A 26,481-nucleotide genomic window follows, 5' to 3' on the forward strand; every position below is an offset into this window, starting at 1 on the left:
TTAAAAATCGAAAGAAAATTAAGTTTCATTACACTAAACTGACTAGCTATATCATTAGTTATTTTTTTCAAGCAGCTCCTTTATGTGCATCTAAATCTACCTCTCATATTAAAAAACTGTCTCATGGAGGCTGTTGTATCAACTCTGTAACTGAAGAGATGATCATGCACTGGACTAAATTCTATATTGTTAACGCTCTATTTTGACACAGCAAAATCAAACTTAGTAAAGTTAAATTTAAATCATTTAGAATAAATACAGTGAGGAACAATGTTTGAAACAAACATTGTCTCAGGAGTAGATGAGTGGAAGCCATTCAGTGGAGTGGATGTCCAACAAAGTGCAAAAAGTTAGCTCATGAGTAGCATCTGGAGTGATATTTGGAAGCATGTAGCCATGGCTACATTAACCGTGTTAGCTATCACATACCAACTACTAGTTGGCTTGATACGCAGTCTCAGACATGCACTAAAAATTTTGAGTTAAAAACAAAATGCCCTGAAGCAAAAGTTAAAAGGCAACACTATAAATACTGGGTTAAAAGGAAAAAAACGTGGACATAGAACTATAGATGATAAGATGAACAGGGGCAGCGGCCACCACACTCAGTTGTGGTTCCAGGTCACAACATTATTATTTATGTTGAAACAAATTTGCAGCACTGAAATATATCCTACAAAACAGGGAATGGACATAAGGAGATTTTTTTACAGTCAAGTGTAAGTGTCACATGTTTGTGAGCTTTCTTTACTTAATGTTAAATAATCAACAGTGCTGTGAGCTAACCAGCTAACGTTACCCCAGACTTTAAAGCGTTTTTTATGAATATTTTCTTGTTCAGTATTGGTATTTAAGTGTTAATATGCGTCATTCAATTACAGTTGTAGATAGTTAGTGATAGGAAGGCGGTTTGATGATAAACATAGAAGCCAAAGCAGATAATTATGATAACAACTTGGTTAGTTGTGAATATTAACATGTGCATTGTTAAAGTGTTCACCCTCAAAAAAACTGACTCCACACCCCTGGTCTCATCAGTAATTTTTTCTCTTTGTAACACAAAATGTAGGAAGCTAGTGAGCTGTGCTGAAAAGATACTCATAAGCCAAAGCCTATGTAAGTAATGTGCGGAGGCATTTTGGATTAAACACCATATATGGAAAAATAGTGGATAAAGGTAAGCCTTACCATAAGTAGGGATGGTTATGAGTAATAGATTATTCATTTACTAGTACCTGACAGATCTTTTTTCCTTTAGCATGTACTGACTGAGTACACGTGCATGGAAAAAAATGTGCCCCATGGCCAAGACAGCATTCTAAAAATACTCCCTTAACTCGAATGCAAAAAGTGTTTTTTTTTCTGGAAATTTTATTTGAAAAAGTGTGATTGTGTTATATTCAAGGACAAGACAGTCACGTATTATTCACATTAGATAATCTTTTTAAATTAAACTCTCCTACAGAGAGTGTAGTCTTTCTGTTGCTAGCTAAGTTTCTTCAAGTGTGTATTTTTAGTTAGTCTACTCTAGTGTTCAACCTACAGGAGTTGGTTTATGTGACATGTTTTACTCCTACAGAGGAAATGAATTACTGAGTGAAAATGAGTCCAAAGCATCTCCCGATGTCTACTGCAAGAACACACAGGAGACTGAATCATGCGTCAAACAGCCAAGAATCACTGGTGTCACAGAAGACTGGAGCACAAAAAAGAAAAGTGCTAACTCTAAACCATTTTGACTGCTACCAAGACTGACAGGAGAGTATGAGTGTGTGACTAATAGACATAGATAAATTAATGTGGGATTTGTTTCTGCCTTAATGGAAGTACTTCACTTTTTACAGACGTGGCCAAAAATATTAGTACCCTCCACCTTTTTTTGAACCCCCCCCCCTAAATTTCCTCAGTATAAAGTTGAAACTATAGTATATGGTAAAAGTATATGGTATCCATCAGTCTTAATTTCATGTTGAATATAACTGAAACTTTGCTTTTGATTTACAACTTAACATATTATTTAATACAATAAAACAAATGAAAATGGCATGGCCAAAAATATTGGTACCCTTAACTTAATATTTTGTAGCACGGTCTTTGGAGGCAATAACTGCAGTCAAGTTCTGTAACTCTGAATAAGGTTTCTACACTGGTAGTTCAGCCCACTCTTCTTGAGCAAACTGCTCCAGTTCTCTCAGGTTTGATGGGTGCTGTCTCCCAACTGCAAGTTTCAGCTCTTTCCACAGATGTTCAATGGGATTCAGATCAGGATTCATAGCAGGCTACTTCAGAATGGTCAGTTTTCTTCTCATCCATTCTTGGGTGCTTTTTGATGGTGCTTACTGTTGCTGTCCTCGCTAACACACTTATGTTTTTTCACACGAGACTGTCTAGTGAATTTTTTGCCACAAACACTGCAACTGAACGACCTCTCTCCTGTGTGGAGTGTCATGTGTTGTGTCAGATGTCCCTTTTGTGTAAATTTTTTATCACATATTGAGCATCTGAAGGGTTTCTCTCCTGTATGGATCCTCATGTGTTTTAACAGCGACTGACTCAGACTAAAAGTTGTGTTACACAGTGAACAGCTATAAGGCTTTTCTCCTGTATGAACTCTCATATGCCTGGCTAAAATTCCACTCCGGATGAACCGCTGATGACAGACTGAGCAGCCGTAAGGTTTCTCTCCTGTGTGTGTTCTCATGTGTGAACCCAAACCTGTACTCTGAGAGAATCTTTTACCACAAACTGAGCAGCTGAAGGGTTTCTCCCCTGTGTGAGTTCTCATATGTCTCACAGCATCTCCTTTATAGCTAAATCTTTTCTTACAGACTGAACAGCCAAAAGCTTTTTCTCCTGAACAAGTTCTATTATGTGTGACTAAATGCACACTCTGTGTGGATCTTTTAACACAAATTGAGCAAACATATGTTTTTTTTCCTGAGGGACCTTTCATGTGGCTCTGCAAACAGTCCTTGGGGTCAAATGTTTTACCACACTTGGAGCAGCTCAGAAACCTCTTGCCAGTGTTACATTCTTGATCACCTACAGGAACACTTCTGTTTTTCAGTGTTATTAAATTTGACTGACATCCCCTTGTCTCTTTCCAGTCATCATCACTGTTTTCAGTCTCTGGCTCAGAAGAGTCTGACATCCTGTCATCACTAGCTGCTTGACTGACAGACACACCTGTCTGGGTCTGTTTTGAGTTCACTGTCTCATCATCACTATCTGGTTGTAAATATATATCTGGATCTAAGTTCCTGGCTGGTCCTGATCCTCCATAGTCCCCTCCATCAGTGTCTCTTTCCATCTGTTGAGCTGAGCTGCTGGCTGGAGGTTCTGCCTCTCTGTTCTCTTCTGCTTGTGTTTGACAAAGCTGTGAGGACTGAGCTTTCTTTTCATCATCTTCACTCTTCACAGGGACAGATCCATCTTGACTCTTCCAAAGTTCCTCCTGTTCCTCTTTAATGTGTGGGTGTTCTGGGTCCTGCTGAACATCTGCAGATAATATTGGAAAAAAAAAAATGCAAACACACTTATATATCTATTCAGTACACCAAGTGCAAGCAAGTGCTACAGATCACTGTTTGCTGAAACAAGCAGATGTGTCTTCCCACATACTATCACACTCATTAACAGTTCATTCATGTGAGGTCTATAGTATATTAGCTGTACAATAACTGTGACATGGATATCAAGTCAAATGTATCTATTTTGCTTGCTTTCTTAAATGTACTGTAAATGGAAATGATGTAACTCAAAACAAACCTGATGCTCAGGGATGTGTGTTTCTTGCTGACAGACATACAGACAAAATAACAAAACTGAGTACACCCCCATGCAATATCACTAAAATGTTGAGTGATTCAAAATTTCATCATCCTACAATAATTGGAGTATTTTTAGGGAGAAGTGCAGGGTATTTGATCTTATTTGTAATTAAAAACAAACAGGTTAGATAGACTAAAATAATGAAAATACAGGTGTCATACTACAACCTCAATGCAATGAAAGTGAGTACACTTGTGACCACTGAAACAAAAATGATTACACCTGTGACTTCCAATTAAGAAAAATTGCCTTAACAAGGCTATAAAAGAATCAGAACTTTCTCAGTTTTGGCCTGGGTTGGGTCTAATGCAACATGACTCCATACAGGGGAGAGGGTACAAGATCATCAGTACACTACTGAACAGAAGCAAAACACAGTTGCAGCAGTGGTTAGGAAGTACAGGAGGACCCATACTACCAATAACGGAAAATGACAGAATGCACAATTCACTATTTACGCAGCCTTGCACTGAAATACAGACGGGCAAGTGCTTCTGACTTAGCACAAGGATTAACTTGTGGAAATTGGTGTTTCAGTGACTGCTCAGACAGTGCGAAGGACATTGCATGAAACCAACCTCTACAGATGATGACCAAGAAGAAAACCATTGCTCACAAAACAGCACAAAACTGCAAGATTAAACTTTGCTAAAGAATATGAAAAGAGCGTGATGAATACTGGCAGCACATTCTTTGGTCAGATGAGGTCAAGTTAAAATTGATTTGTATAGCACATTTAAAACAAACACAGTTGACCAAAGTGCTGAACATGCCTAAAATACCAAAATAAATTAATGTAAAAGTAAATAACAAATAAGAATAAAAGAAAATGAACATAATAACAATAAAAGAATTAATCAATTATTATTCATTTAAAACCTTAAAAACAAGCAACAAAATCTTAAAATCAACCCTAAAACAGACAGGAAGCCAGTCAGGAGAGGCCAATACTGGTGTTATATGATCACGCTTTCTTTTTCCAGTTTGAAGACAAGTGGCTGCATTTTGTACCAACTACAGACTACAAAGAGACGACTGTTCCAACCCACATACAAAGAGTTACAATAATCTAACCGAGAGAAAATAAAAACATGACTAACTCTCTCAAAAAATTTGGGAGAGAGAGGCCTGTCAAAAATCACACCAAGATTCTTAACAAAAGATTGACTGTAAGAAACTAAAGGGCCAAGCACACCATCAGAGTCATCCAATAGGTAAGGTTGTCCAAACATAATAATCTCAGTCTTATTTTTATTAAGATTGAGAAAGTTTAAACCCATCCAACTTTTGATATCTTTTAAGCAGTTCAGCAAAGGCTGCACTGAATCTTAACTGAAAAATTAAACCAAAATAAATTTGCTTGGCTCAGATGGGGTTCAGCTTGTTCGGTGCGGACCTGGCCGCGACTACCACAATGACTGCATAGTACTGACCCTGAAACATGGAGGTGGAAGTGTGCTGATATGGGGCTGTGTGAGTACAAAAGGTGTAGGTGAGATGACATTTATAGATGGCACTATGAATGCAAATTTGTATACCCAAATATGAAATCAAAAGATGACTCCCAATATCAAGGAGGTTGGCAGGAGAGGAATTTTCCAACATAACAATCATCCCAAACACACTGCAAAAATCACACAAGAGTTTTAAAAGAAGACAAAAGTGAAAACTATGTCCTGGCCAAGTATGTCCCCTGACCTAAATCCAATAGAACAACTTAGTATTTTAAAGTGGAGCAACAAAACAACTACAACAAAGAGTAGCACGTCAGGCTGCAGCACAGTCGAAGGGCTTCTGTCACGGGCATGTAGATGTCTTCAGACTCGGGCTGTTTTCAGACAGTGCAAGAAGGAGATAAACATCACTTCCTTTGTCCACTATTTTGCCCGCTGCTGGGGCTGCTTTGCTGCAATTTCGTAGGTGGCGCTATTCAGCCACTTTGCATCACTGACTGAATATTGTCATGAGGACGTGTTCAGGCCGGGACTCTTATCAAACATGCAAAGTTTGGGGCGGACTGGAGCATTTGCACTAAAGTTATAGCAGTTACAGTTTACTCTGTCATGGTGAAACATCAAAACTCAATGCCATGCCACGGCCACATGCTTTAACGATAACTAAATTATAGCATATTAGGCACATTACAGCCACCCTCCGCTTCGGACTGTAGACCAAATATTAAATCCTACACATCAATCCTGTCTGTCTAATAAACTCAAAAAAAACCCCCAAAAACTGCTACTCCACCCACTTGGCAGGTTCATTAAAGTTTTAATGCTTAGCTTCGGAACTCTAGTCTTCCTGAGTTCTTCCCTCATATATTGTCTTTTTTGATCATACTTAGTACAATCTATGCTTGCATGCGTAATAGTTTCCTCAGCCAAGTAGGAAAAAACATGTGCATATATCAGTAATCGCCAAAAATGATAGTCAAAAAGTCGTGTTAAATACCCGTGATGTCAATATTGAGCAAAAGTAATTGTGATTATGCTTTTTGCCATAATCAAGCACCCCTAAAGAGAACATAAATTTTGATTTACATACACACACACACACACACACACACACACACACACACACACACACACACAAAGCATTTAAATATGAATGTGATAAATTGTTGTCTTTAATAAACAGTTACTTGAACATTTTTCAGTGTGCTCCTAAATTCCTGTGTGAACCGCTAGGTGCTTGGGCCCTGATAAAGGAAAAACTGCTGTACAGAGCTACAAATTTTAGTTTCGATTTTATTTTTCTGCAGCACTTTATCACTAAACTGTCACTCTCACTCCATTTTTTCCCTTCCCCACTACTTAATTATACATATAAGACTCATAATTATTGTAAAATAAATGATAATAACACCAAACTTCATACAAAGTTTGTATATAATGTACTGTATGTATAAAGACCTTTCTGCTCTATCCTTCAAAAATGAGCTGCATTTAACCGTGACACCCATCCCCCCACTTTCTTCCCTCCTTCTCCCTCTCAGCTGGAGAGAAGGATTCCAGAGTATTCTTGTGAAATATCCTCATAAATCCCATGACTATGGCCAAATCTTACATTAAAAATCATATTTTAGTTGGAATTTTCATCGCGAATCCATTGATACAGGTTTGAAAGTGATCTGACTTATAGTTTAGACATCAGACGCCCCAGTTTGGCACAAAGTTCATGCCCAGAGATTGCCTCTCCATTGGTTTACATTGTAAGGTGCCATGTGGCACTCCAACTTTCAGGGCTTACAAAATCTAAACCATTCGAGTTATTACAAAGTTTTTAATAACTTTTGTTCAGCACAGTGTGATAAGTCATGTATTAAAGTTTGAAGCCGATACCATTAACGCCCTAGGAGAAGATAGCTTTTATTCAAGGTCCAAAATTGGCACAAAGTCATACTTTCATGGGTGAATTGTGGACTTCCTGTTGGATTTAGGTCAGGGGTGTCAGCTTATGATTTGTAGGTCTTGATGAGACGAATAATTGAGTTTTGGTTTGATCTCTCTATGACATTCCTACGGGCCGTGGTGGCCATTTTGTGACATAGGTGGCGCTAAAGAGCACATTTTGGCACTTTGGGGGATAATTTTTACATTTTATCAAATTTTTCACCAGACCTGATGAGCGTGCCAAATTTTTGAGCATGTTTAGGGGGTCAAATTTAGGGTTGAAGTGGCGGATTAATAAAGAAAGAAGAAAGAAAGAAAGAAACAGAACAGATACAAGAGGGTCTTTGCCCCTTTGGGGCTCAGGCCCTAATAAAGGCAGGCGTACAAAATGTTGCAGCCCTTGCACCTTTGTGCACGTTGGGGCACGTCGCAGTTAAAGGGCTTTTATTGCAGGCATGCAGATGTGTTCAGGACTGGGCTCTTATCGAATTTGCACAAAGAAGTTAAATCTCATTTCCTGTGTCCATTATGTGGTGCTAGAAAACACCCATTAATTATACATCATGTTGCTGTATATCAACTGTAGACCACACCTTGAAAATTTCATGTGAATCAGATGATGTTTGTCATATAAGGCTGACTTCCTGTTGTCAGTAGGTGGTGCTATGACTATGACTCAATATTATGTAGATGTGTTCAGGACAGGATTCTTATCAAGCACGAGAAATTTGGTGCAGGTTGGACAATGTACATTCAAGTTACAGCAACTTCCTGCTTCATGGTGAAACGTCAAAGTTTGCCACGTCATCACAGCAAGGGGGTTCAATGAAAATTCAAGATTTTGATAACTTTTGATCACAAACTAGTCTAGATGACACATACTGATTTTGAAGTCGTTATGATGAATTCTGTAGGAAGAGTTTGTTAAAATACAAGGCATGCAAAATCGCCAAAATTGACCACTAAATTCAAAACGGCCAACTTCGTCTTGGGTTTAAGCTATGGGACTTTTTGGTGCGCCCAGGCATGATACATGTGTATTCTGATTTTCCTACATGTAGGTCTAACGTTGCACGGAGGCTACTTCGTTGAAACATTGTAGGGAGCACTGTTGAGCCATTCTGCCACACCCATGCCCGCTACCTGTACAATATTACAGACTTTTAGAACTGTCAGGTGTGTGCAAAGTTTTGTGGGTTTTCAAGCATGTCTAGCCCCTTAAAAACAGCTTTGTACTTTGCAGCGAACAATGTGTTGTCATGGCAATGGCTTTTGATGAAAACTCAAAGCCTCAAGAGTTATCATCATCAAGGTCTTACACCTTGGCTGACCAAATTTTATGTGTTTCTGGCTAACCTGCTAGGAGTAGTTAGCAAAAGAGTGCTGCTCAAGACTTCCTATTGCCAGTAGGTGGCACTATGACTATGACTCAATATGAGCCTGTACTTGCCTTCAGACTGGGACCCTTATGAAGCATGGGAAATTTGGAAAAGAAGAAGAAGAAAGAAGTTATAACACTTTGTTAGTTCATGGCGAAACATTGAAATTCGCCGCGCCACCACAGCAAAGTCGTCCAATGAAACTCACCATATTCACAATATGGAATCATCAAAGACTTATGGCTTTTCTGACCAAATTTCAGATGGATCTGTTCATCCTGCTTGGTACAGCTCATGTACAGAACATGTAACTTCCTGTCGCTAGTAGGTGGCGCTATGAGTATGTCTCAATATTGACACATAGATGTATTCAGGATGGAACACTCATGAAGCATGAGAAATTTGGGGCAGATTGGACAATGTACGTTGGAGTTATAAGGACTTCCAGTTTTATGGCGAAACATCGAAATCCGCCACATCCCCACGGCAAGGGCGTTCAGTGAAAACTCATGATTTTGACTTTTGACAACTTTTGATGACAAACTAGTCTAGATGAGACACACAAATTTGGAAGTCAATCTGATGAAATCTGTAGGAGGATTCATTAAAATACAAAGCGTTGTTTGTTATTCAAGAGCCCTGATCAGTGAGCTGTGTGCGCATCTTCGTTGATGCAGAGAATCAAGGCGTTTCAGGCCGCTCTGAAAGAGTCTTTAGGCCAGCTTATCTTCTAGTTTGCAATATTGCTCTCAGGCAGGTAGAGGTTCAGTTTCAGACTCACATTTGATTGTCATCCCATTGACTGAAACACCCAACTCTAATATCCCCTTCAAACGAACTGATAATCTTAGGGGTTCACATACTTTTGCCACGCACAAATATGTAACATTGGATCATTTTCCTCAATAAATAAATGAACAAGTGTAAAGTTTTTGTTTCAATTTTTTAACTGATGTCTCTTTATCTTAGTTTTAGGACTTGAGTGGAAATCTGATCATGTTTTAGGTCATATTTATGCAGAAATAGAGCAAATTCTATTTTTCATCAAAAATCAAAGATTAGATAAAAAGTCCAAAAACTGAAAGAAGATCTGTGTATCAGAACTTTTTTCTTCTTTCCTCTCCCATTAATCATCTCATGACCCTCAGATTTATCTGGTGACCCTTTGGAGGGCCCAACCCCTAGATTGGGGACCACTGGACTAAACTAGCTAACTGTATATATAGTAATTCAAACTAGCTCCACCTCCAGCAGCTACAACAGTAACATGCTGCTTACACACTGATGCTTCAGTATTAATAATCTAATTATGTCATATATAATAATATGCCAGTCAGAAGGACCATACCACTACTTTTACTGCAATACTTTAACTACATTAAGCTCATAATATTTATGTACCTTCACTTAAGTAAGACTTTTCATGCAGGAGGATAATGAAGCATAAATGTATTTACTACCATTTGATACACAAACATTAGTGTCCTGCATTATAGTGGCTTGAGAGGTGTGCTACACCTAGTACTGGAAAACTCGAAATACTCGATACATTTAGAAGTCTGGACTCAAGAGTACTGAGAGACAATTCAAACACTGGAACTTCCCAGCACTACCTCAGAGCAGAAATAAGTGCTCTGGGATGGCCTTCATGATGGCAGACCATGTGTATTTCATATATGTGAGATGAAATGATGATACCAAGTACCTGTAGAAATTTTCTGTTTTAGGGACAGCAGAAAGTCAAATTCAACAAAGTGAAATGTAAACCAGCCTGTAATCATACAACAGAGTACGAAGAAACACTAGAAATAATTTCCAAATATTAAAAGTAAGGCAAGGTTTAAAATACATGTAGGTATTATTATATATGACTTAAAGGTCCAATAAATGACAATGAGCCTCACTGAATGTCAGTAAACAACTATTTGCTATGTAAAGATATAGTTGAGTAATGGCAACCTGAGCAGTGATGAAATCACACTCCATGTGTGTGTGTTATTATCCAAGCTTTTCTGTTCTTTGTTTGGGAAGCCGCACCGGCAACACATGCATGTTAGTGCATGTGAACGTGCACGTGAGTCCCTCTGGGTCCTCCACATCCGTTTCCAAAATGGCAGCTATATTACAAAATTTCTGAAATTACAGTTTAACAGTACACTAAAATTTCAGAAAATATTTGAGGTGAGAAATAGGCAATGCACTGACAGAATCTTGATCCATATTTGATCAGCACTGCCTAGTTTGACAGTCTGATCTGAATTTCGTGAGTTGTTGGCCTTCTTTTTTTTATCACAAACTTTATTGAGTAAACAACACACAAGTTTGTTTAGGTCTGAGATGTTGGTGCTATAGTGCGACATCTAGTGGCTGAATGTCGTGTATTGCAACTTTAACTATAGAGTGATTATGTTTTGCTATTTAGTTGGGTGATGAACAAACCATTCTAAATACGTCACATTAAAAAAAGCTTAAGAGTAATGTCAGACTGTTTCTGTTACCAAAGAGTGGAAAAGTAGTTCAGGACTGATGAGGTCTATCTGACCCAAATGTTTCATTTATAATCATGGGAGCCAATTAACAGTGTGTGGATTATTTTTCTAATCAAAGACAATCTTTCATTTTTATTTTCAGTTATCATCACACAGTTGTTTCATGTTATTCTGAGCTACAGTGATGGAATCAGAGTGTAAAATCACCTACACTCCGGGGATAACATCAACTTTGCACAATTATAATGCAGCTAAAATCATCACATCATCGTGTGTTTAGTGTCATAAACAATCCCGTCTATTAGAAGCTCTGTTTTAAATAGTGGAAATAGAAAGCTTGGAACAATAAAATGTTTCCACAGACCTAAAAAAATATATTGCTCTTTTTTTACTTGTCACTTTATTGTAAACTCAGGACTTTTGTCCATGTCGGGATCTTGTAGTAATGATGACTCTTTTTTTTTCCTGTGATCTGACTGGTCATTGGTCGGGGTGTTGACAGGTTGTGGCGAACGGTTCAACATCAACATACGTTACCATGATGGTGTACCCCGATAAGAAGTGAATCACCGTCGTCACTCTGAAAACCCCGAGTTAAACCTGAAGTTACCTCGCTAACCGCGAATCCTGCACCGTAGTACAAGCCTCAAATAAGGGAAATGGGATGTACAGATTCTATCCATGCAAATGCCACACCAAGCGTTACCAACAATATGTCGCCATTTCGACTGTAACGTCATTTAAAGCTTCGAAACAGTGGAACATTTTCAACACAACTGCTATGGTAATTCAGGGCATCAGAAATCAAAATCTATTAAATAGCACCAACCTGTTCTGTGTAACCGAACTTCAGGCTTCAAAACAGCATCCAGTAGTTTGCGTTGTCGCTCATTCTCCCGCTTTGAACAAGAAAGTTCCTCTTCATAGTCTGCTATGGTTCTTTCAAACAGTTCAAATACCTCTCCTACAGCAGCCGTTAAACGCTGGTTCACCAAAACTCTCAGTATTTCTACTTTAGACATGTTTTAAACTGTCAGAGTGACTTTCGTATCACCTATTTCCGCAGCTAAAACAACTACCACTAGCTTCCGCGTTCTGTCATCAGCAACAACAGAACGACTTCCGGCCCGAGTTTTTCAGTAGAAATCGCATCTCCAGAAACGTTAACTTTGAAGTCTACACAGATGGACCAAATATATGTTTCGATTCGACTCGATTCGATTCGATTCAATTCAATTCAATTCAATTCAATTCAATTCAATTCAATTCAATTCAATTCAATTCAATTCAATACGGAAATGTTTGACTCATTTAATCTGTGTAGGACAGAAGTTTAGGTTTATTAGTAGACCAAAACCATGACAACCCAGAGTTGTCATGGTGGGAGGCAGAGCTGCAGTCCTACACGTTTCTCTGCACTTCTATTGGAGCAGTTACCCACGCAAAACCACGTAGAAACTGTGTCTGTTCCCCAACGCCTTAAATCAATTAAAGCTACAGTAAATAGAAGAGGAGTCATTTATAAAAATCTAATAAAAATTAACACGACTACTGCAGTAGTACAATAAAATAGGAGAATTAAATGTGGACTCTTAAACATAAGATCTCTGTCATGTAAAACTGAATAATAAATTATCTAATCTCAGATTATCATATTGATTTATTTTGTCTTACTGAAACCTCGCTGTCTCATGAGATAAGAAGAATATGTTAGTCTAAATGAATCCACTCCCCCCCAGTCATATTAATACTCACATTCCTGGAGACACCAGCCGAGGAGGTGGAGTTCAGCCATTTTCAAGCTTAATAATCAACCCTAGACCTAAACTTATAATTAATTATAATTATAACTCATTTGAAAGCATTGTTCTTGGTCTTTCATACTCAACCTGGAAAACTTTAAAGGCAATTCTATTTGTTATAGTGTACAGTCCTCCAGGCCTTCACTCTAAATTTATATCTGAATTCTCAAAGTTTTTATCAAATTTAGTCCTTAGTACAGATAAAGTTATTATAGTAGGTGACTTTAATATTCATGTGGACGTTGATAATTATAGCCTCAGTGCTGCATTTATCTTGTTATTAGACTCAGTTGGCTTCTCCCAGAGTGTAAATAAACCCACTCACTAGCTTAATCACACCCTTGTTCTCACATATGGCATCGAAACTGAACATTCAATAGTTTTTCCACAAAATCCTATTTTATCAGACCACTACTTTTGAATTCCTATTGCTGGACTCCACGCGATTAGACAAAAATGTGCTCACTAGATGTCTATGTGATAGTGCTGTAGCTAAATTTAAGGAAGCAGTTCCATCAGCACTGAATTTAATGCCATGTTTCAATACTACAGAGGACCCTAATGCTGACTTTAGTCCCTCCCAAATTGATCATCTTGTTGATAGTGCTGCAGGCTCATTGTGAATGACACTTAACTCTATCGCCCCTTTAAAAAACAACATAATAAAGCATAATAGGTTAGCTCCATGGTATAACTCCCAAACCCGCAAATTAAAGCAAACATCATGAAAATTTATATATAGATATAGTGTTCCATCCAACTGGAAGAATCTTGCTTAGTCTGGCAAGATAGTCTTAAAACATATAGGAAGCCCCTCTGTAATGCCAGAGCTGCTTATTACTCAGCATTAATGGAGGAGAATAAAAACAGCCCTAGGTTTCTTTTCAGTACTTTGGCCAGGCTGACAAAGAGTCATAACTCTTGATCCACTAGGCTTGACTAGGCTGCTTAAGGACGTCCTACCCTTAGTTAGCACCTCTTTACTAGATATGATCAATCTGTCTTTAGTAATAGGCTATGCATCAGAGTCTTTTGAAGTAGCTGTAATTAAACTTCTTCTTAGAAAGCCTACTCTTGATTCAGGCATTTTAGCCTACTATAGACCTATATCTAACCATCACTTTTTCTCTAAGATCCTTGAGAAAGCAGTCGCCAAACAGTTGTATGACTTTCTACATAACAATAGTTTATTTGAGGATTTTCAGTCAGGATTTAGAGCACATCATGGCACAGAGACAGCACTGGTTAAAGTTACAAATGACCTACTAATTGACAATCAGACAAAGGATTTCTCTCTGTACTCGCCTTTTTAGATCTTAGTGCTGCATTTGAAACCACTGACCATCGCATCCTATTTCAGAGACTGGAACACTCAATTGGCATTAAAGGAACTGCATTGAGCTGGTTTAAATCCTATTTATCAGATTGAATTCAGTTTGTCCACATTAATGATGATCCTTCATGCACGCAAAAGTTAGACATAGAGTCTCACAAGGTTCTGTGCTTGGACCAATACTATTTACCTTATATATGCTTCCTTTAGGTAATATTATTAGGAAACACCATCAATTTTCATTGTTATGCAGATGATACCCAGTCATATTTATCAATCATATTTCTCTCATTTTGGTTTTGCTGCATTGACTTTCTATAAAATCCAAAACAGAATTTAAAATCCTTCTCCTCACCTACAAAGCCCTTTAATGGTCAGGCACCTTAAAGAGCTCATAGTACCCTATTATCTCACTAAAATACTGCACTCCCAGAAAGCTAGCTAACTTGTGGTTCCCAGAGTCTCAAAATGGAGAATGGGAGGCAGAGCCTTCAGCTATCAGGCCCCTCTCCTGTGGAACCATCTTCTAGATTTGGTCCAGGGGGCAGACACCCTCTCTATGTTTAAGAGTAGGCTTAAAACTTTCCTTTTTGATAAAGCTTATAGTTAGGGCCAGCCCAGACTTGCCTTGGACCAGCCATCAGTTATGCTGCTATAGGCCTAGACTGCCAGGGGACTTCCCATGACGCACTGAGCTCCTCTCTCCTCCTTTCCTCTCCATCTGAACCCATTCATGTACCATTAATGCATGTTACTAACTTGGCTTCTTCCTTGGAGTTTTTGTGCTTTCTCCTCTCACAGGATGAGGGACTTTGACCCCCTGCATTGGCTTCCTGTACAATCCAGAACCCAGGTCATGAATGGTGAGGCCTCGAACCCCCAACTTGCTATTATTAGTACTAGTCATATCTTGATTATTATTACTGTTGTTATTGTTATTATTATTGATATTATGCCTCTCTGTCTCTCTCTCTCCCTTCTCCCTCTCCCTTCTTCTTTCTCTCTCAACCCAACTGGTCAAGGCAGATGGCTGCCCACCTAGAACCCGGTTCTGCTTGGGGTTTCTTCCCATTAAAGGGGAGTTTTTAAGATTAAGATGAAATCACTAATTCTATGAGCAGTTCTCTCACTTCTTACCGATTCCTACTTATTCTGCCTCAAAAAAGAGTGTTTTGCGAGGATCCCAGCAGAAAAGGCCTTTCCATTATCATGGTGCAGAAATTAGTGGTTTCTACTCAGATCTAGGCTAGAATCATCTAAAATCACTGATTCTATGAGCAGTTTCATCATACACAGAATAGTAGCTTGTTCTCTCACTTCTGGCCGTTTCCCACTTATTCTGCCACTTATTAAGGGGGAGTTTCATCTTCACATCATCACTGAGTCTGCAGAGGAAAAACTAACTCAAATTCAGCTAGCACTGAAGAATGGCAGCATTTTCCCTATATAAAGCAAGGAATCTCTGTCTGTCTGTATGTATGTATGTAGGATTGTCCTATGCATATCTCAAGAACCATTCATCCCGACAGGTGAATTGCTGGGGAAACGAGCAAGTGCAATATCAATGTGTGAAGTTGTTTGGATGAGCAGTACTTGAGAAATATATAAAAAATACCTCATAAATCTTGATTTGCTTCCTCTGCCTGTGGAGTGTACGAGCAGAAATGCGGACAGTGCCACTCTGCCATTGCAACCCACATTGTGGTCGGAGGTGGGATTACATCTGTAGTGATAATGACTTGAAAAGGTTTTAGAGACTTAAGCTCTACTGTTCAACTGTGTACTGTGAACAAAACTTATCATGTACGTTCCATACTTAGTGCTGGATGTCTCAGGCATATTCAGAAATATATAAAATTAAAGCTGCAAGCAGCGTTGAACGGGCCTTCGTGCCTTTGCGTACGTCAGGCCGCGGCGCAGTCGAAGGGCTTCTGTCACAGGCATGTAGATGTCTTCAGACCTGGGCTGTTTTCAAACAGAGAAGAAGGAGATAAACATCACTTCCTTTGTCCACTATTTTGCCTGCTGGGGCTGCTTTGCTGCAATTTCGTAGGGGGCGCTATTCAGCCAGTTTCCATCACTGACTGAATATTGTCATGAGGACGTGTTCAGGCTTGGACTCTTATCAAACATGCAAAGTTTGGTGCAGACTGGAGCATTTGCACTAAAGTTATAGCAGTTTCTTCTGTCATGGCGAAACATCAAAACTCAACGCCACGCCACGGCCACACGCTTCAACGATAGCTTAATTATAGCATATTAGGCACATTACAGCCACCCTCCGCTTTGGACTGTAAACCAAATATTAAATCCTACACATCAATCCTGTCTGTCTAATAAATTTAAAAAAAAAAAAAAAAAAAATGCTACTCCACCCACTTGGCAGGTTCATTAAAGTTTTAATGCTGAGCTCCGGAACTCTAGTCTTCCTGAGTTCTTCCCTCATATATTGTCTTTTTTGATCATACTTAGTACAATCTATGCTTGCATGTATAATAGTTTCCTCAGCCAAGTAGTAGAAAAAATATGTGCATATATCAGCAATCGCCAAAAATGATAGTCAAAAAGTCGTGTTAAATAACCGTGATGTCAATATTGAGCAAAAGTAATTGTGATTATGCTTTTTGCCATAATCAAGCACCCCTAAAGAGAACATAAATTTTGATTTACATACACACACACACACACAAAGCATTTAAATATGTATGTGATAAATTTTTGTCTTTAATAAACAGTTACTTGAACATTTTTCAGTGTGCTCCTAAATTCCTGTGTGCTCCTAATTTTTTTCATTTAGGAGCACATGTACTCCTCGACAAAAAAGTAAGCATTGAACACTGCTGTCAGATGTGTAGAGACAATAAGTAACTGCAACTAGACACAGAAAAATACTCTAGGTGCTTGGGCCCTGATAAAGGAAAAACTGCAGTACAGAGTTACAAATTTTAGCTTCGATTTTATTTTTCTGCAGCACTTTATCACTAAACTGTCACTCTCACTCCATTTTTTCCCTTCCCCACTACTTAATTTTACATATAAGACTCATAATTATTGTAAAATAAATGATAATAACACCAAACTTCATACAAAGTTTGTATATAATGTACTGTATGTATATAGACCTTTCTGCTGTATCCTTCAAAAATTAGCTCCATTTAACCGTGGCACCCATCCTCCCACTTTCTTCCCTCCTTCTCTCTCTCAGCTGGAGAGAAGGATTTCAGAGCAGTCTTTCTAGTGGAAATATCTTCATAAATCCCATGACTATGGCCAAATCTTACATTAAAAATCATACCTTAGTAGGAATTTTCGACGCGAATCCATTGATACAGGTTTGAAAGTGGTCGGACTTATAGTTTAGACGTCAGACACCCCAGTTTGGCACAAAGTCCATGCCCAGAGATTGCCTCTCCATTGGTTTACATTGTAAGGTGCGATAGGGCAACTTTCGGGGCTTACAAAATCTAAACCGTTCCGAGTTATTACAAAGTTTTTAATAACTTTTGTTCAGCACAGTGTGATAAGTCATGTATTAAAGTTTGAAGCCGTGCTATAGAGCACATTTTGGCACTTTGGGGATAATATTTTATCGAATTTTTCACCAGACCTGATGTGCGTGCTAAATTTGGTTAGTTTTTGAGCATGTTTAGGGGGTCAAATTTAGGGTCGAAGTGGCAGATTAATAAAGAAAGAAAGAAACAGAACAGATACAAGAGGGTCCTCTACCACTCTACTCTCTATCCACTCTACCACTGCAACCCACATTGTGGTCAGAGGTGGGATTACATCCATATTAATAAGAACTACCATATAGAATGAACTGATAAAGTTTAGAGAGTTAAGCTCTATTCCCATTCCTCACACGTGGGAACTTTGTATGTATGTTCAAGATATAGTACAGAACAGTGGCGGCTGGTGACTCAAACATTGGGGAGGACAGGAAGAAAACCAACATGGAATCTTACAACAAACCGCATCAAACTATATGATTGTCCCCCACCTGATGAAATTTTATATGCCAATAAAACAATTTGCTTTTAAAAACAAAAACCCCTGAGTAGTGTAAAGGCTGCCTCTTTAAAGACATTTAGCACATACATATTGTTTCTAAACAGAGATGTGCTCATTTTAGCCGTGCAGTGGTTCAGATCTGTCATTTTACCAACAAAGTCAAATTCAAATTTATAGTATCATTCTTTTGTGACAACAACAGACAACATATCATATGATTAACACATTTTTCCTATGTATTTTCTTAGTATACAGAAATAGTACCACAAAGCTTATAATGTGATACAGGAACAGATCAGTGTTGAACACTAAAAAGATTCACAGATCTAAAAGTGTAGACTCACATCAGAAAGTATTAATGCATGTATCAAATACATGACTTACACACTCTGATCTATGTGCACAACATACAAAATATAGTCTACAAAGCTGATATGTTAACACTAGGAGTGTTAACATGAACACAAAACTCACGGTTTGGATCGATTTGAGTCATGGATTCTTATCCATGACTCAAATCATTATTAGGATCAGCGGGAAAAAAGGGGGGTAGACAAATAAAACTTTGTTTTCCATTTATTCTGTAACACACTTACAGCCAGAAACAACAAGGAACATTTGCCCATGGTCTTAAATGAAAACAATATTTAAGATGTTCATAAATAAAATAAAATAAATGTCACTTCGACCCATTAGATGCTGATTTGATCGTTGCTCTTCAAAATCCCTGTTAGCGACATGCTGTCTGCCCATGACTTGTACTTACTGCAGTTTGTTTACTTAAATGAGACATTAAATTTTGCAATTAATCTGCAGTTCATATGCCTGCTGAACTGTGCGGGGTGACCCATACAGATCACGGATCAACTACAATCCATTGCGTTACACCACTAGTTAACGCTTGTTATTCTAGTTACTTTAAGCTTATTACTCAATATAGGCTCAGTTTAAAGTCAGAAGCAAGCAGCCAGACCTCCTGCACACTAATCATGCAACATCAACAGGTGACTGAACAACAACTCAATTAAAAAACAATGAATGAGTGAGTCCAGACAGCTCACTGTGACTTCAACAAGCAAACTAACGTTACCCACAACACATTATGATCTCTGCTGCATTTTTGTTAAGGAGATAAATTCACAAAAAAGCCATACAGAGACATTTAACCGTCAGAGATGAAATTAGCGACCAGCGAGACAGAGAGAGAGAAGCTGTATCTGACTCACGTTATCTGACATCTTCTTTCTTTCATGGAGATGAAGTACTCATGTCATAACGTCCATTTGTGGCTGTTGGTAATCTTGTTTGTTAGTTAACAGAACTTTGTGGCTGCTGGTTAGCCAGTCTGATATCATTAGCAACAATGACAAACAAGCTAACTCTCCTGGTTGTTTCTCCGGTTGCTTCTCTCTCCAGCTTCCCTGGCGGTGTCCTGCTGCTGCTGTGCTGCACAGTCCAGATAATTTCTCCCGTTAGCTTAACAACAGTCCTCCTCCTTAACCCGTCCTCCTCTGTCCCCCACTCTCCCTCACTATCCCCTACTGCCCCCCACCACCACTTCACACACACTGCTCTTTCTCCTCCCACCCTGCAGGTGTCGCTGTAAACAGAATTTCAATAATGGATTTTTTCCAAAGGACAAAAATATATTTTATAAATAATACTGACATTTGTAATGGTCTATTTCAACCAAATATTGTTTTATATATTTTGATCTCCCTCTTGTCTCTCAAAAAATAGAGGAGGATCCTCTGCCTCTATGGACCAGCCTTCACTTCACAGCCTTTTGAATGGGCACTACAGTTCATCCGATCAACTTTAGCTCAACTCAAAATTGTTGTCTCCAGATATTCTGCGTGTGAGGAGTTTAGGGAACATCGATAAGTTGTAGCATCTACTGATAGTATGCATGAGATCTCTGCCATGAAAGAGAGGAGGGGATGACATCTCTTTTTGTTTGATAAGGTTAAAAGTTAGGCTTTGTTGTGGGTTTCCCGACTCATTTTAAAAAAGATGAGAGAAATGGCGAGAGATGGCAAGCGACTTGAGTGAAAGAGCGAGTGACAGAGGGACAGTGCTGGTGAGGGGAGACAACGGTGGAAAGCTTTCTCTGAGAGAGAGAAAGTCTGTGAATTACAGAAATAAAACATTGGGTTTCCTTACTCATTTCAAAAAAGACAAGAGAAAAAGAGACAGACAGAACTGCAGGAACAGACAGCTGGAGTGTTGAAGAGCTGCAGGGCGAGATGCGAGGAGGATTTCTGTTGTTTTTTGTGGCTGCCAGCAGCTTTTCCTTCCGCAGACAGTCACAGATGGAGAGACGCCCCCCAGCAGGCCAGCACCGCTGTAGCTGCTGTTAGCTGGTGTTAGCTGCTGTTGCCTCCTGAAGCTAAAATTGTCTCTCTTGATCAACATATATTTGTGTGCAGTACCTCTTTAATTTATTATGTCCATGTTGTTTTAAATGATAATATTGATATGTCAATTGATACATATCCATGTGGTTGCTTCTACAGTTCAACCTCAGTTTAGTCTCAAGTTTCTGCCTGGATTAAAACTATTTAATTTATTAAATCCTTATCATTTTAATTGATACATTTGTCAATTGATATATGAATATGTGGTTCTCGAGAAATTATAAGCGGCCTGTTCTGAACAAGCATGTTTTGAAATGCACTGCATTTGTTTTTATAAAATAAAGAGAATCTTTACACATACTTTTTGATTGCTTATGTATTAATGTTGATTTTCTATCTCAGCAGGAAGTCTATAAAGATATGTAAGCAAAAAGAATGCAAGGTGGGAGTAGTTGTACAGCTGCTGTGTGATGATGTTAGCTTGGGTCCAGGGCCGGAGCAGGAATTTTAGAAATACTGAGGTCACAAATCCAAGTGCCACTAATGTGACTTTGCCACCCTCAGTTTGACTAAATATCAAAACTTTTCTAATCATTCATATTTTTCATGTTTAATTTTTTCCAGTGAACTGGTGAATTATATTTTCTGTGAATTTTAATTTTCTTCATAAATGCTGTTTCCAAACCTGCAAGGAGTAAAAGTTCAAATAAGATTCAATGGGGAATTACTAAATAATTTCTTTTATTATTGTCTGATAATGTGGGTCTAAAAATACTGGAATCAGCCAATAAAATATGCACCAAGTGTAAGTTTTAATTGTCAAATGTAAACTCCTTCCAAGTATCTAAAGCCCCAAATTCTCAGAAATTCATTTTCAAACTCTGTGTCCCTGCAATAAAGAGCAAAGATAACATGGTGTGCGAGCTGCAAAGCAGCTCTCACACAATAAAGAGCAAAGATTTTGATTGGCCTCATGGTTCATGAGTTATTAGCCAAAAACAGCGAAATGATATATAATAATAATAATAATAATAATAATAAAGAGAGGAGATAACATAGTGTGCGAGCTGCTTTGCAGCTGTCACACAATAATAATAATAATAATAATAATAATAATTATTATTATTATTATCATTATGTCTTCAAAAACAATAGGTTCCTCACACTTTCAGTGCCAGGGACCCCTGGCACTTTCATGGTCAGGCTCTAATAATAATCCCTTCAAAAACAATAGGTTCTTTATTTATAGATATATTTATAGGTTCTGTATTTGTAGAAGAAGCAAAATTATTTGTATTGGTTTCCGAATAAAAGTGGAAAGAGGCTTAAAAATCCTGTTTTTGTTTTTATTATGCTTTTAATTTTAGAAAATTAAAGTGTCACAATAAGTGTTCATGAATAAACTGCCTTACGAAGGAGGTCCCCACACTGGGTCTTGAACTGGCGTCTCCCAGATCATAGACCACTGCACGGACTACTGAGCTAAAACTTGACTCATTGTCTCATTGTAGACAGACCTCTATACATTTATACACCTATAACACAGAGACAGCACAGTGTGTAATGTGTAGGGAGGAACTTCAAAGGCAATTCTTTTGCATTGCACTTTTCATTTATTGCCTATTTCTTACAACCTAACTTTGTGGAAAGGAGAAGGGGAACAACAGGTTACGGAGAGTCCCTTGGGAGCACTTTGTGTGTGCCAGTAGCTCAGCTTTATCTGTGGGGAACACCCCCAACTCCGGGAATGATGTCTAAATTAGGAAATGTGCGTCATGTAGCAGGTGGATGTGACTCCCTCCCTCCCTCTCTCTGTGAGGAGAGAGACTGAGATAGCGATATAACCGAACCACGCGCTGGTATCTGACATGGGCTTTTTTTTTTCTTCCCAAAAACAAATAATTCTTAAAATATTTGTATGAAACAAATATTTGTAAAAAAAAACCCCACTATTTGTGCTTTGCCGAATTATGTATATGTATTCGGGCACACCCCTTGTTCACACCCACAGTTGGCAGCATATTCGTTCTTTTAAATGAGACCACTGGTCACTTGAGTCAGTGTCAGTTGGGGCTGAAAAAAATAAAAAATCGATCATGAGTCTGAAAATGTTATAGGGCAATGCTAAATCTGTGGAGTGTCCTCTTAATGCCCATACTCTCCCTTGTGAAGGCAGTCGCACCCCCTGCTGGCTATAAACAATTCCTGCACATATACACTTAAAAGTCCCTCTCCACTCTCAAATGTGTTTTTCTTCTTGCTCCTTCAGTTCTATTCACTGTGCGGAATGATTCATGTGCTGAGGAAAGAAAGTTTCTCTTAACTCACCTTATATCTCAGTTTAAAGTGTGTACCTATGAGCATGATTTGTGACATCACAACTAGTTTGGACATAATTGTGGTCCAGTATCCAACAAGTGTGATGTGGAAACTTGAAATTTCCAGTGTACCTTACATGTACAGTGTACCTTACATGTACAATTAGAACAGACTTAACAGAGATGTAGGAGACATCATATATTTTAGAACAAAAAAATATCTGCACATTCATAGATTCTGGAATTTTCAATGAGGGAGCCAGAGAAGATATAATTTTAAGATTTTCTTACAAGGTAATTGTATTTTCTTGTTTGAAAACATGGCCAGTAAGGGATCTTTAAGGGGTCTGCGTGCTTCAAATGAAGTGCTTGCTGGGTCATTGCAAAGGCGTTTAAACTACCCATCTTTTTGACAGCAGAATTAACGGACCTGCGTCCAGCAATTTTTTTTACTTTACTAAACCGACAGTTTGATTATTCCCAGTTTATGCAGCGATTGGCTAAGTGTGCAGAGCTGAGAAAGTAGGCAGGATTTCATCATCCAGCTACTGTCACTTTTCATATGCATAAAAGAGAGAAATGACAAGAATGCTTTTCGGGAAAGAACCCTAACCAGTTATTCCCATTTGAATGATTATCACATCTCGCTCCTGTCCATGACTACAGCTTTCAATCCCTGTGATGACTAGTGCTGGATATCAGCACTGTTCTCCCAGTTTGATTTTAATTCAAAGTCCTGCATCGATTAATCTCAATTCAATTCAATTCAGTTCATGAATTAGATAAATACCGATATTGCATGGAGCTCTTCATGGAACTTAAATTTCAACATTCAGCAAGTGAGCAATGCTGTTGTGTACACTATATAAAATAGTGTAAAGAGAAGATTACAGGCTAAACTGTAAATGCATTTCCTGGTTATAAAACTATGGACCCAGGATTTATTTCTTTAGGCTTACAACAGCAAGAATAAAGACCTACACCACCAGTCATCATTATGCATATTTAAAAAGTGAATGATATCTCCTACAGCTACACATGGACTCTCAGTAAAAGATGCTTCAACTAAGTCCAGCACATCCACTTCAATGATCAGTGTGAGCACAGACAGCAGAAACTATAAGTCTGCTCATTAATTAATTTGCACTGTTTGCATTTGTGTTCAAAAGACAGTCCGATATCTGCAGACAGCTGCTAGTCAGCATTAGCTACCTGACAGATAGAGACAGACTGAATAAAGTAGAATCTGCACACTGTTCAGTCGACTTCCATGGCTTCACATCTCGTAGTCAGAGATAATATCTTGTCACAAGTCAATACGCGTTGGTCTGCTTGATTGCCTATGCTCAAAGAATAAATTCACTTTATTATGTCACCTGAAGATGGAGTGCCTTAATTTTTTTCCATGGTTGTCTTCCTGGATTTTGTTTTTTGTACTTTCAACCTGCCCCACTAAAGTGCACCTGTCATTTGAGCCGTCAGAACCATGCAGTGCTTCCTCCTCCTGTTGTAAACACAGACCGAGAGCTCAGATTAGTGTGTGGAGTCTTTCTTCAGTCTGTTCCTCTCATAGATATGATCTCTAGATCTGCAACAAGATGGAGTCAGCCTGCCATCCTGAGTCACAACAGTCCTGTAAAATGTGTCGGGTCCACAGACTAACTGTTCACCTCACTGTTTAGCTTTTTGTGCATGTTGTAATAACTTGATTTCCGTAAAGAAGATATTTTACACTTCATGCAGCCCTAACTGAACCACTTATGGAACAAATAACCACAGCTTACACACAACAGCGCAGATAAACATTGTTTACTGAGAAAATGCAAAGATCAATTTTGGGATTTCAATAATTGATACTGGATCAGTAAAAATCACAATTAATCATAAACTATTTTTTTTAATCCAGCCTTTGTGTCGACTATAAATCGAGCTTTACATTAGCAGACCAACTATTCATTAACTTTTCCAACAATGCAATGCAATGTCATCCAGCAAAGCAGTGCCTTGGCCAATCCAATACCTTCAAGTGCACATTCCTGGTAGATTCATTTGTAAAATGACTGCTGCCATGATGACTTTCCAGAGGTATAAAATCCTATCTTATAGTCTAATAAACCACTGTACGGTGTTTTGGCATCTGATAAGCCTTCAAACTCAAGGATTTCACGGTCTCACTGGTACCTAGTGGCACTAAAGTCACACAGTTTCTTGTATTTTTTTTTTTTAACACTGTTGTTTGGGGTCTGAACAAAGCTTCATCCAAACATCAATCTGAAAACACAAACCAGGCAGCTTTACTTGTTACTTAACATGTGACAGCAAACTAAAGTTTCGTCCACAAACAGCTGTATGGTTTCTCTCCTGTATGAACTCTGATGTGTCTCTTCAAAGTTCCATTTTCACTAAAGCATTTACTACAAAATGAGCAACTAAATGGTCTCTCCCCTGTATGACTTCTCAAGTGTATGACTAATGTCTTCTTCTGACTAAAACTTTACACATTGAGCAGCTGAATGGTTTCTCACCTGTATGACTTCTCATATGAGTCTTCAGATTGACCTTTGCACTAAAACCTTTGTTGCAAACACAGCAGGTGAAAGGCTTTTCCCCTGTATGGCTTCTCATGTGGGCATGCAGATTTCCTTTGCAGCCAAATCTTTTATCACACACTGTACAACTGAATGGCCTCTCATGGGTGTGGGATTTACTATGATTCACAGTGCTCTCATTCATCAGTGTGTCTCTTGTCTCCTTACAATCATCATTACCATTTTCAGTCTCTAACTCACAGCAATACAAAGACAGCAGCTGACCACTGTCAGTGTCTGTTTCCATCTGTTGAGCTGAGCTTCTGGCTGGAGGCTCTGCCTCTCTGTTCTTCTCAATTTGTCTTTGATGAAGCTGTGAGGACTGAGTTTGTCTTCATCTTCACTTTTTACAGGAATGACTGGAGTAATTGGGAAATTTGTGATATCAGCCTGCTCCATTCCTTGAGGCTGCTCTCCATCCTGAATGATGCAGAGTTCCTCCTGTTCCTCTTTAATGTGTGGGGACTCTGGGTCCTGACGGTCCACACTGGAGCTCCACTCCTGCTGCCCTTCTTTCCTGACAATAAGTTTTAGAACATCTGGAGGTGAAGATGAAATACAAACAGGTATTAATATAAATCATAATGATACTTTGCTAATTGGTAAACATGCCTGGACTCAAGGTTCATACAGACAGTCTGCCTTAATTTCCTCCAAGACACACCGATAAACTAATGTTGTCACGTAGACTAGCATGCTAACATTCACAGGTTGAATGGATCACGACAGCTGAAAAGAAAGGATTCTGAAGCTTTCAGTACTGAGCAGCTAGAAGCTACTGATTATGTTAATCAGCAATTATTCACTTAAGCAAATCAATCTCTGATGACGAGCTAGGTAGCTCGAAGATGTTTTTTTTTCGCTCTTATAAATACTCAACATATTTACTGTTGGATCTGGTAGGAATGTGTTTGGTTATTAGTAATAATTCATAATTATAGATAATCATGGATTATGAAATCAAGATATTGTTAATATTAA

General features: G+C 38.5%; 1 protein-coding gene across 2 annotated transcripts in view; it reads right to left on the reverse strand.

Moving 5' to 3' along the window:
* Window positions 1-1,946: 1,946 nt before the first annotated feature.
* The window catches only part of LOC122986215 (gastrula zinc finger protein XlCGF57.1-like), a 32,085-nt gene continuing 7,550 nt past the window's right edge, over window positions 1,947-26,481 (reverse strand). Inside the window, exons 2-3 of one of the 2 annotated variants that reach the window (XM_044357361.1) lie at window positions 25,438-26,039; window positions 1,947-3,498 (exon numbers count right to left, since the gene is read on the reverse strand). In XM_044357361.1, the coding sequence (XP_044213296.1) occupies window positions 2,306-3,498; window positions 25,438-25,747 (1,503 nt within the window). In that variant the 5' untranslated portion in view covers window positions 25,748-26,039 and the 3' untranslated portion in view covers window positions 1,947-2,305. Of the gene's footprint in view, window positions 3,499-11,920; window positions 12,181-25,437; window positions 26,040-26,481 lie in introns of those variants that run through there. The other variant, XM_044357362.1, reaches the window with a different exon arrangement.

Source organism: Thunnus albacares, chromosome 7, assembly GCF_914725855.1.
Source record: "Thunnus albacares chromosome 7, fThuAlb1.1, whole genome shotgun sequence".
Classification (NCBI taxonomy): Eukaryota; Metazoa; Chordata; class Actinopteri; order Scombriformes; family Scombridae; genus Thunnus; species Thunnus albacares.